The sequence below is a fragment of the Anolis sagrei genome, chromosome 6 (assembly GCF_037176765.1).
Source record: "Anolis sagrei isolate rAnoSag1 chromosome 6, rAnoSag1.mat, whole genome shotgun sequence".
Taxonomy (NCBI): domain Eukaryota; kingdom Metazoa; phylum Chordata; class Lepidosauria; order Squamata; family Dactyloidae; genus Anolis; species Anolis sagrei.
In genome coordinates, this window is record NC_090026.1 from 25,087,156 (window position 1) to 25,099,325 (window position 12,170).

Genomic DNA, 12,170 nt, shown 5'->3' on the forward strand with positions numbered 1-12,170 from the left:
CTAGAAGCTTCCAGGAAAGGTAGCTTCTAGAAGTTTTTAAACAGCTCAGTTTTAAACAGTTTTAAACAGCTTGTAAAGCAGTTCTGTCTCTGAACTGCTTTACAATATCAATGTTTGGAAACCAAAAGTAAACACTCCTATTGACATTTCTGGTAGTCTATGTGGCTGAGAGGACCAGATAAATAATAATAATAATAATAATAATAATAATAATAATAATAATATAGTAGAATTTCGCTTATCCAACATAAACAGGTTGGCAGAACGTTGGATAAGGGAAAATGTTGAATAATAAGACGGGATTGAGGAAAAGCCTATTAAATGGCAAATTACATTATTATTTTACAAATTAAGCATCAAAACATCATGTTTAACAACAAATCAACAGAAAAAGCAGTTCAATACATAGTAACGTTATGTAGCAATTACTGTATTTACAAATTTAGCATCAAAACAGACAAGTTTTATTTCGTTCTCCCACCCTGGACATTATTCCACAAATATACACTCCACTTCCCTCACCTGTGGATCCAGGCGAGAGGCAGACTGCGTTGGATAATACAGAATATTGGATTAGTGAAGGTTGGATAAGAGAGACTCTACTATAATCATCATCATCATCATCATCATCTTTATTTATATCCCTCCACCATCTCCCCAAAGGGACTTGGGGTAGCTTACAAGGCACTACAAGTGTAGTACATTGTTTCGGCATCGAATTGTGCCGACTGTGTATACTGCCCTGAGTCGCCTTCGGGCTGAAATGGGCGGGATAGAAATAATGTAAATAAATAAATAAATATATAACATAAACGGTACATGAGTATAAAAACAATATCACATAAAAGTCATAAAAACAACCACTATCAATACATAAATTACAATAAAAAAACAGTTTAAAATGCAGACCATCTGTGGTTAAAACTTGCTGGCTTCAATTCACAACTAAAGTGCCAAAGTGTCAACCTCATATGGGTCCATTTCAGCCTTCTCGAGGCCAAAAGCCTGCTTTAAAATCCATGATTTTAGGCTGGATCGGAAGGAGTATGGGTGGGGCCAACCTAATCTCTTTTGGGAGGGTATTCTGGAGATGGGGAGCCACTACAGAAAAGGCCCTCTCTCTCATCCCCACCAACCTCACTTGAGATTTTGGTGGAACTGAGAGAAGGGCCTCCCCTGCCGATCTCAAAGCCAATCCTCGCCCAAGCAGTTGCCCTTCTCTATAGAAAAAAATGTTAGAAATCTGCACACGTTTAGAGTCATTTGGGTTTATTCCCAGTAAGGTCAAATCTTCATTTTTCCCCATTGCTTTTCACTCTTTTCTCAGAGAATGTCAGGCTGATCAATGGCTCAAATCGCTGCAGTGGGAGAGTTGAGATTCGATCACCTCACAATGATCAATGGGGAACTATATACGACCGAACCTGGGATATAAATGCTGCTTCAGTTCTGTGCGGTCAACTGGGATGTGGAATCGCTTCATCAGCCCCAGGTGGAGCTCATTTTGGACCTGGATCAGGCTCCGTCTGTTTTGATGACATCAACTGCAAAGGCTCCGAAGTTACTCTCCATGAGTGCAATATAAACTGGCAAGGGACAAATACTTGCAACCATAGGCATGATGCAGGAGTTATTTGTTCAGGTAATCAACCACAGTAACTTTGAATGTTTGTTAAACATGACCAGGAAACAATGGGACAAGAAATTAGTGAAATGATGGCAAACATCTATATTAGATGTGAGGGAGATGCAAATGAAAAGTTAGATAGACAACATAGAGGGAGGATACTTCATGTCACTCAAACGACCTAATTCTATTGTTACTGCCCATTGTGAGGCATTTTTTATACTTCCTTCTTTGCTTCCATGCTGGGCTTCTTTCTCATGCAGATAAACAGTTTTGCTCTTACAGAGCCTCTTCTCACACCGAATGTACATAGGAGCTTCACACAGTAGCTTTACACACAGCAGCCTTCACACACAATGGCCTTCAACCAGGGGCTTTTCTCATTGAAGCTTCTCACATACCAGGAGTCCTGTTTTGCTCTTAATACAAGGTTGAAAGTAAAAGAAAAATGCTTTACTTCAGCAAACAGAATGATAAGCAAATGCAATTGAAAAAACAAGGAAGTCTTAATGCAGACACAGATGAAAGTCTCTTCCAAAAGTCCCAAAAGAAACAGCAGACAATAGGTAAAGATCATGAAGTCCTTAGTAGCAGACACAAAGCAGGTTCAGTCAGCAACAGAGTTGTTGTTAGCAGCAGAAGCTAACTGCTTCTGCTTCTGCTTTATACCCCACACAGGAGGGGCTAGGGTGTCTCCTAATTAGCTCAGCATTTTTTTTAGCAGCTATTCGAGCTAACCGCCATCTGTGCTCTGTCTCCCTTCGTCTCTCTAAAAATGTAGGCACTTGCAAAGCCTCATTGTCTGATTCTTCTTCTCCCTCCAATTCCTGAGCACTTCCCTGATCCCCTTCCTCTTCTGAAGATGAGGAATCCCCAACACCAGGCCTACTCATACCAAGGCCTACTAACACTGAGACCTATATCACACTGAGGCGTACCTCACACTGAGGGCTCTCAAACTGACGCCTCTCTCACACTGAGGCAAACAAACACTGAGGCCTACTCATACTGAGGCCTACTAACTCACTGAAGCCCTTCCACAGAGACCGCTCACAGACTGAAGCTACTAAGGGCACACCTTGTTCCGTCTTCCAGGAGCATAGTTTGCATTACCTTTTAGTTGCATGGGATAGTATTCTTTTGCATTTCCCCAGGGCTGCTACAGACCCAGCAGCACCCTGGAAGTTAAATAGTATCAGAGTCTGCAAAGCCAGCCTGCAGGCCCTTTTGCAGCTATTGGTTTAGGAAAGTATCTCTTTGGGTTTAGAGACCGCCCTTTTTCCTAGGGTTTGTGGTCCTCCATTTTGGAATCTTCCCTGCCTCCTTCAGTGTGGAGAAAGAAAGCTTCAGATGTGCTGTTGGTTAGGCAGGTAGCTCTGAAAAAAATCATTGTAAGTACAATTGAGATACTATAGATAAAGAAGCTAATTGAGGTAGATAGAATAGCAATTGAGATATGATTGAGTAATATTGGGTCTAATTGCGAATTGAGGATTGAGTTATATAGATAAAGAAGCTAATTGAGATAGATAGAACAGCAATTGAGATATAATTGAGTTATAGATAGCAACTGAGATATAGAGAAGTTAATTAACTAAGTCATATAGATGGAAAGATAGATAGAGAAGCTTATTGAGTCATAGATAGATATTGAGTTATTCAATATTATTGAGCATTACTTTATCTCCAAAGCTAACCTTGAGCTATAGATAGGGAACCCCCCCTGTTTTTTCTAACCATAGCAGCTCAGGGTTAGGGTGAAAGGATCCCAGGATATTTTCTACCATTTGGGGAAGAGTTACCTCAGTAACTGAAGAAAAAAGAAAGAAAGATTATCTGTATGGTTTCACCAATTGACTGTTTTGTTTGTAACTTTGACAAGCTGTGCCAAATCTGCAAGGACTTTGAGAAATAAATATTCTGTTTTGATGCTCCAAACCTGAAGTGGCCTCAGTTGCTGAGAATTTTTGAGCTTTTAAAGAAAGACCCCGCAGTCCACCCAGACAAAGAGAGAAGCACATCTTAGTTTTGATTGTATAGGGTCTGGGTGTGACGGCACACACCTGCTTATATTGAACTGCAGCTTTTGCTGAGTGATTGTATCCATTTAACCCTTTCAATGCTTGACTCCCATTTTTGTAATTAAAAATACCTAGTCAATATTTAATATTTCTGACAATGCCTTCTATGCCAATTTCCTATACCATGAAGAGAGCAGATGTTGGGACACTAGTATGTTGTATGGGAGAGGTGATAATCTGTCTTCCCCTTTAATACCTTTAAGTCAGTGATTCTCAACCTGTGGGTTCCCAGATGTTTTGGCCTTCAACTCCCAGAAATCCTAAACTGGCTGGGATTTCTGTGAATTGTAGGCCAAAATACCTGGGGATTCATAGGTTGAGAACCACTGCTTTAAGGAAAGACACAATGAAAGAAAAATAAGTTAAAGTTATTGTACCTTGAGGAAATAAGAAATGTTGTGATGGACAGCCTTATCTTTCCCTCTCCTGCTTTGAAATCTGACTTCCTAGCTTTGCTGTTGTTCTGGCATCCTCACATTCACTGAGTTTTTCCAAACAGTGTCAACTGCCTAAAACTTGCCCTGTCCATTGAAAACACACTGTGACGTGTCTTAGCTGTGTATAACCTAATCCCTACTGGGTGATAATACACTTTTTGTACCGTTTTTCAATCTTCACCATGATTAGCAGGGTCTTCAATGGCTAGATTCAAATGTTCAAAGACCATTCTTAGCCAATGGATTCACCTTTCTTAGCATGGATAGAGGTTTATTCATACATATGTTTATACTTGTATTGAATATATTGTGCTTGACTCTCTAGCATCACCCACCCTGAATGTGGGGAACATCAGACTACAAGATGGTCCACATTCTTGTGCCGGAAGAGTTGAGGTTTTCCACCAGCAGCAGTGGGGAACTGTATGCGACGACGGATGGGGATTGCCAGATGCTACTGTTATCTGTAGGCAACTGGGTTGTGGCATTGCTTTGGAGGCCCCCCACGGAGCACATTTTGGACGTGGTCCAGGCCCCATTGTCCTGGATGATGTAAACTGCACAGGGACAGAAAAATCCCTCAAAGAATGTGGCGGCCGCTCCGTGGGAGAACACGACTGTGACCACGCAGAGGATGCAAGTGTGGTATGCTCAGGTAACTCCTTCAAGGTGCAAACTACAGGTTTCACACAGATGCTGGATATAAAACCCTAACTTAAAATTAATAATGGGAGTAAACCCAGCTGAGACCAATAAGGAGGGTGTCGCTTTTAGTAAATAAATCAGTAGGTGTATATCTGCTTTGCCAATACTTCCTTCATCCTCCCCTCTAAAAAATCCTCCACAAGATTCTTGATGGGCATTTCCCCTTACAACTATATCTGTAAATTTAATTTAAATTTATTTTTTTATTTTTCTTTTTGTGCTGGGTGGAGACTAGTCTGAATTGGGTTATGAATCCATGACTTCACCTCTGCCCATTGTACTTGTACTTTCTGGCCATGTGTCGTTCCCAAGCCCCAAGTAGGCTGTGGAGGCATCTGTGGGAAGGAGTGAATCCTGTTGCTGCTTCTCCTGCCTCAATCTGGGACATTACCAGAAGGCCATATCGCTGGGAACTCACCCACCTTCCAAAGGTGGCACCCTGCAAAGGTGGAAATAGCGGCCCTTCTTTCAGACCATCCTAGGGGAGCAACGAGAGTGACGTATACTCATCAAAATTTAAATAACTTGTCTTAATTTATATAATGTATTTTATCATTTGTTGTTTATATTTTTACTTCAGTTTTATACAGACATTTAATGTTTCTCTTTATTATGCCGGAAGCCACCTTGAATCCCCTTGGGGAGATAAGGTGGACTACAAATAAAGTATTATTATTGTTATTTGTGTTAGTAGTAGTAGTATCTAGAAAATTGAAAGGGAGTGAAGCAACATAGAGAAAACTATTCTGACTAGAAAAATGGCCAGCAGGAGTAGACAAAGACAAATTGTGACCAAATTGACTTCTAGGAAGGCAACCGACCTCCCCATTGTTGGCTCCCAGTAATACTATATTCAAGCAGTTTTAATATTTTATTTTATTTATTTCCAACATTTGTACCCTGTCTTTCTCAACCCCTGAAAGGGGACTCACAGCGGCTTACAACATCAACAATTCGATGCCAACACATACAAAATACATACACAACATATCATAACATTACACATTAAATAAAACCATTAAGTTAAAATCCATTTTAAAACATTATCAACAACCATGTCAGCATCCCAAGACTTTGTCAGAGCCTGTCCATTGTCAGTTCACGTAAACATTGCAATCGCTATCAAGTCTGCTCCCCAAATGCCTGGCCCCAGAATTATGATTTATGCTTCTTCCTGAAGGAGAGGAGGGATGGAGCTGACCTAATTGCGCTGGGGAGGGTGTTCCAGAAGTGGGGGGTCACCACCGAGAAAGCCCTGTCTTTCATCCCCGCCAAGAAGGCAGGATCATGATTAGGGCCTCCCCGAACTATCTTAAAGTTCGAGGTGGGACATAGAGGGAGCTATGTTTGGACAAGTAAGCTGGACAGTAACAGTATAGGGCTTTATAGGTTAAGACCAGCACTTTGAATTATGCTTGGAAATGGACCGGCAGCCAATGGAGCTGACACAACAAGGGAGTGGTATGCTCTCTGTATGTCACTCCAGTTAGTAATCTGGCTGCCACCTGTTGGACTAGTTGGAGTTTCCGAACAGTCTTCAAAGGCAACCCCATGTAGAGTGCCTTGCAGTAGTCTATTTGGGATGTAACAAGGGTGTGTTTCCAACTAGATGTACAAGAAATAACCAATGTGAGCCCCATATGCACAAGGCACAAGATGTACTTTTCAATCACAAAGAGACATATTTTTATCGATTGTGGTTTGCTTAGAGAACATGTCTGGGTCAAAACCTGGCTTCTGACTGTGGCATGTTCTAATATTCAAGTGACAAGATTTGATTTGTTTATGGGAGATGGTAGCCCATGAGGCACCAAGAAAGCCTCCTTGGTAAGATGACTGCACATGACATATGCTACCATTCAGGTCATTTATACAGTGGGGACTAACGTGTGACTTTTCCCTTTTGTTTTCCAGGCCAAATTGAGATCCAGTTGGCCGGTGGACCCAATTCTTGTAGTGGCCGGGTGGAGTTCAAACACAATGGCTCTTGGGTCACAATTGGTGACTCTGGCTGGAAACTCTCAGCAGCCACGGTGGTGTGCCGACAGCTGGGTTGTGGGGCAGCGTTGTCTGCACCAACAGGCAATAAATATGGCATGGGTGTTGGCTCAGCCTTTCTGGATGAAGTCCAGTGTTCTGGATCAGAGTTGAATTTGACTGAATGCAAGGCTGTGCCAGCAGGACCCAATAAGTGCATCTGCGGCTCCTATGCAGGAGCAGAATGTGCAGGATCGTCAGGTAACTACCTGTCCAGAGGAGGCGATGGCTTGGGTTTATTATGCAAATCTGACATCTCTTATTCTCAGTTTTGCTTCTGTCCTCCCCCACAGGTTCAGGTACAATTGCTGCGGTGATTCTGGGTCTCTTAGCTATCATCGTAATTATTGTTGGAATTCTGTTCTACATGAGGAAAAAGAGAGGGAAACAATTTGTTGTGAATCCCTTTGGCCACAGAAGAGGTAAGAAGACGCCAACAGTATGTTTTTTTTTAAAAAAAAATCTTGGTTATCAGAATTTGTCTCTATCTGCTAAATGACTAGAGTAGCTTACACAAATCACCATCTATAAACAGAATTAATGTATCACCTCTATGTTTGGTATGACATTATAGCACCCCATAAGGACACAAACTGGCATTATTGATCAGTACCCCCCCATAATTATTAGAATTATTATTTTATTTTTCTCTCAAAACAAGCCATAAATACAAAATCAAAATCCTGAATGTTACTTGTACTCCGTCCTAGAGTAGACCCATTGAATCAGTGGGTTTTACAGAAGTGTTGACTTAACATTCAATGTATGAGCAGTGTTGAAACTTTTGTAAAAGCAAACTGACTTGGAGGTACACTAGACCATTCACAACAATAATGGGGAACTGCTTTTACTGGTATACTAAAGGGCTTGGAGCCCCCGCTGGCGCAGTGAGTTAAACCGCTGAGCTGTTGAACGTGCTGATCAAAAGGTCTCAGGTTCGAATCTGGGGAGTGGGGTGAGCTCCCGCTGTTAGGCCCAGCTTCTGCCAACCTAGCAGTTCGAAAACATGGAAATATGAGTAGATCAATTGGTACCGCTCTGGCGGGAAGGAAACGGTGCTTCATGCAGTCATGCTGGCCACACGACCTTGGAGGTGTCTATGGACAACACTGGCTCTTTAGCTTAGAAATGGAGATGAGCATCAACCCCCAGTCAGACATGACTAGACTTAATGTCAGGTGAAAACCTTTACCTTTACCTAAAGGGCTCTTAGAGGTATTTTGTTTTTTTGATAGCTTAATTTTGAAAAGGGCGGGACAGATAAATAAGAACAATCAGCATGGACAGGAAACTTGAAGATTTTCAGAAATGTGGATCAGGAATTATGGATTCCATGTTCTATGTAACAGCATCCACTTCCTTGGAGAAAAGTATCATCAGATGGATGATGTTGAAGGAGTAGTGTTATGCAGGAAGGTGCAGAAGATTGCAGGGAGCTGAAACTAATGGAATTATAAAGTTTAAGAGTATACAGAGTTCAATGGAAGAGCATAGATGTAGCACTGAGTAATGGCTTGAGCATTGAACCATGACTCTGGAGATCATAGTTCAAACCTCTGCTGAGCTATGATGGAAACCTATTTTTATGGAGGAAAGCAAAGGCAACTGTCCAAACCCAACAATTTGATCTTGCCAAGAAAACCTGTGATATGACTTCAAGGAAAGTGTTCAACATCTTTATTAATGACTTGGATGAAGGCTGAGAGGGCATACTTTTCAACCTTGCAGATAACACCAAATTGGGAGAGATAGCTAATACTCCAGAAGACAGGATCAGAATTCAAAATGACCACAACAGGTTAGAGAGCTGGGGCAAAACTAACAAAATGAATTTCAACAAGGAGAAATGTAGGATACTACACTTAGGCAGAAAAAACAAAATGTACAGATAAAGGATGGGTGACATATGGCTCGACAACTGTCCATGTGAAAAAGATTTTGGAGTTTTAGTGGACAAGTTGAACATGAGCCAACAGTGTGATGCAGCAGCTAAAAAGGCCAATGGGATTTTGGGCTGCGTCAAAAAAAATATAGTGTCTAGACCAGTGGTTCTCATCCTGTGGGTCCCCAGGTGTTTTAGCCTACAACTCCCAGAAATACTAGCCAGTTTACCAGCTGTTAGAATTTCTGGGAGTTGAAGACCCAATCATCTGGGGACCCATAAGTTGAGAACCACTGGTCTAGATCAAGGGAAGCCATGGTGCCTCTCTAGTCTGCTTTGGTCAGACATCACCTGGAATAACCCTGTGTCCAATTGTGGGCACCACAATTTAAGAGGGAAATTGACAAGCTGGAAGGTGTCTAGAGGAGGGCAACTAAAATGACCGAAGGTCTGGAGATCATGCCATATGAGGAGTGATTTAAAGAGCTGGGCATGTTTAGCCTGCAGAAGAGAAGGTTGAGAGGAGACATGATCACCACGTTTGGATATCTAAAAGGCCTTGTTTTCTACTGCCATGGAGACAAGGACTTGGAGCAAAGGGTTCAAATTTGCGGGAAAGGAGATTCTACCTAAACATTAGGAAAAACTACCTCACCGTGATGACTGTTCAACAGTAGAATTCTCTGCCTCGGAGTGTGGTGGAAGCTTTTAAACAGAGACTGAATGGTTATCTGTCAGGGGTGCTTTAATTGTACTTTTCCAGCATGGCAGGGGACTCGACTAGGTGGCCCATGTGGTCTCTTCCAATTCTATAAGTCTATGATGGAAACCCAGTAATGAGTTTTAAGATCAAGGGAACTTGACAAACAATTATCTCCTTTTCTTGCAGAAGCATTCATGGAAAATATCACAGTAGGATCAGATGTGGTAAATGGCATTCGGGAAATGTATATGCGGGGAAAAGAGCAAATTGTACCTGAGGCAGACCGTGAAGGAGATACCATTTGTTTGGTGAAAGCCACTTCTGAGCCTTCTGCAGACAATACTGAATGAAGCGGATGCTGTGATGGCTCAGATGCCGGGAAGAGATGACAGGAGATCTTATCCATGCCACCAGCTTTTTATTGTTGTTGTTATAGGGAATATTTGGAAACTAAATATGTTTTTTTTTTCCTGAGATCCTTGGGAACATGCAGCTATCCCAGCTTCTGGGAGTATCAAAAGAAAATGAATCTCATTAAGCAGGGGCAGAAGACAACCAAAAAGAAATCCTTTGGAATATCCATGAAGCTGAAGTTTTTAAGGGATGAATTTTTGGAAAACCTTTCCCACAACTCTTTCTTACCTTACACGCAACAATGCATGCTTTTCTGTATATTTATACACTGCCCTGCTATATTTGTAACAGAGCATATGCCTACTAAATACTAAGACCTAGAAATCGTGCCTTCTGCTGCTCTCCTAACTCACTTGCAGAATTCGGTTCAAGCACTTTCAGACAAGCGCCTTTCAACGTGAAAAGACTGTTAGGCTTCTCCCTATTATAACTCAATTATTCCCAGCTCCACATCCAAGTACAGACAGTCCCCAAGTTATGAAAAAGAGAGATTCTGTTAAGTTGAATTTGTATGTAAGTTGGAACAGGTACATTTTTAAGTGTAACTCCAGCCACACACACACACACACAGAGCTTTAGATAATATAGGGAAGGGTTAACACCCCTGTAGTGTTTGTTTTGCTATCTGTGCCCCTGTTCAGAAGATTTAACCTCACTTTCTGTCCCTGTGATCATTGGATTTTGAAAATTTCGCCTTGTTGTGGTGATAAAGCTCAGTGGAGACACCGTTTCTCCCGTGATAACTCTTTCAGCAGTGAATTTCCCTTCCAAGGGATAGACTCCTCTCACTTCCTGTTGACTCACCCCTTATCTTAACTATGAGTCATTTGTAAGTCAGTTGTTTGTAACTCGGGGCTACCTGTAGTATGAACTTTGGAGATGAATTATAAGTACTATGTAGCTATGGCTTCATGCTATATTATTGCTGTGCTTTATTCTACCTAAACACATCACACATCTAGTCAAGAACCCAGTTTGATAAGGAACAGTTTTGTAATTGCTTACATTAAATATCGATGCTAAGCTAATAACATATTAATCAATTGCAGCCAATACTTGTTCATGTCTACAGAGAAGAAAATTAAATTAATTTTATTTCCTAATAGGTATTATTAGGATTGCAGGCTCAAAATGTGGAGGACAAAAATTGACCAATTTCCACTCCTCTTTGTGAATTTAGGCCTGTTATTATCCTAAGTGACTCTTCCTTCTATATCACAAAGAGGAGCAGCAGGCTTGCATATTCGGAGCAAGCCACTACTGTAGGCTGTGTATAGACATGCATCACTGCAGCGGAAAGCTAATTGTAGAACTCTACTCACCATACATTTCCAGATATACAGTCTTTTTTTTCTTTTTTTTGAGGCTTAAATTTAAGGCACCCTGTTCTGGATTAGAAGAGAAACTGAATTCACACAGCACTAGTTGGTCAATCTTTATTAAAGTCATAAAGCAAACGTCTCATCTTGCAGTTGGAATATTCGACACTGATGGCACTTGTGTTTTGTCATAGCAAAACTACTGTCTCCCTTTAGCAGAAGTTCAAATAAATGATAAAAAATAAAAATCTCAACAAACAATGAATACTGAATTATTGGTGGGGATAAACTTTGTGAATGCTTTCAGAACATAAAGAAATATGTGTGTAATCCAGTACATTGGAAAAACAACAATACATGTTTATTCCACTTTGGAAATATGGTAGAGTCTTGCTTATCCAACATAAACGTCAGATAAATGATAATGTCAGATAATACAGAGTCTCCTACTGTTACCCTTCCAACTCGGCACTAGACACCTAGAATACGAACAACAGGGATTCAAAGGATTAAGGCAAGGCAATGCCTCGGGGCTAGAGGGTCCAGCAGGAAGTGCCCGGATGCGGAAGAGGAGCGTGGAAATCATAGAGGGAAGAAAGGAGAACTTCCGCTTCCAGTCCTGCCTCTTTTCTCCCTTTTCTTCCCTCCTTCTCCTCCTTGTCTTGCCTTTTTTTCACTTATTGGAAATGGAGAGAAAGTTGGGGAGCGCTCCTTTAACTGAAGGGAAAATGCTGGAGGGAAAAAGGGTCATCGGATAAGAGCGTCGGGTAAGTGAAGGTTGGATAAGCAAGACTCTGCTGTATATCCATAGCTCTTCAGCCTCATTCTATCATTTTTGGTCAAGAAAGAATTCATATAAAAATTGGACAAGTTGCATTCCAACATCTCAAGGGTCCATGGTCTACACATCTATAACTTTATTGTCATTCAATTTTTAAATACTATACAAAAACAAGGAAATGTCT

At 41.2% G+C, this 12,170-nt stretch overlaps 1 protein-coding gene across 1 annotated transcript in view; it reads left to right on the forward strand.

Moving 5' to 3' along the window:
- The window catches only part of LOC132778023 (deleted in malignant brain tumors 1 protein-like), a 45,697-nt gene extending 34,354 nt beyond the window's left edge, over positions 1-11,343 (forward strand). The window contains exons 9-13 of the mRNA XM_060780622.2: positions 1,328-1,642; positions 4,471-4,800; positions 6,765-7,088; positions 7,181-7,309; positions 9,659-11,343. Coding sequence (XP_060636605.2) covers positions 1,328-1,642; positions 4,471-4,800; positions 6,765-7,088; positions 7,181-7,309; positions 9,659-9,822 — 1,262 coding nt within the window. The 3' untranslated portion in view covers positions 9,823-11,343. The remainder of the gene's footprint in view (positions 1-1,327; positions 1,643-4,470; positions 4,801-6,764; positions 7,089-7,180; positions 7,310-9,658) is intronic.
- The last annotated feature ends 827 nt before the right edge of the window (positions 11,344-12,170 follow it).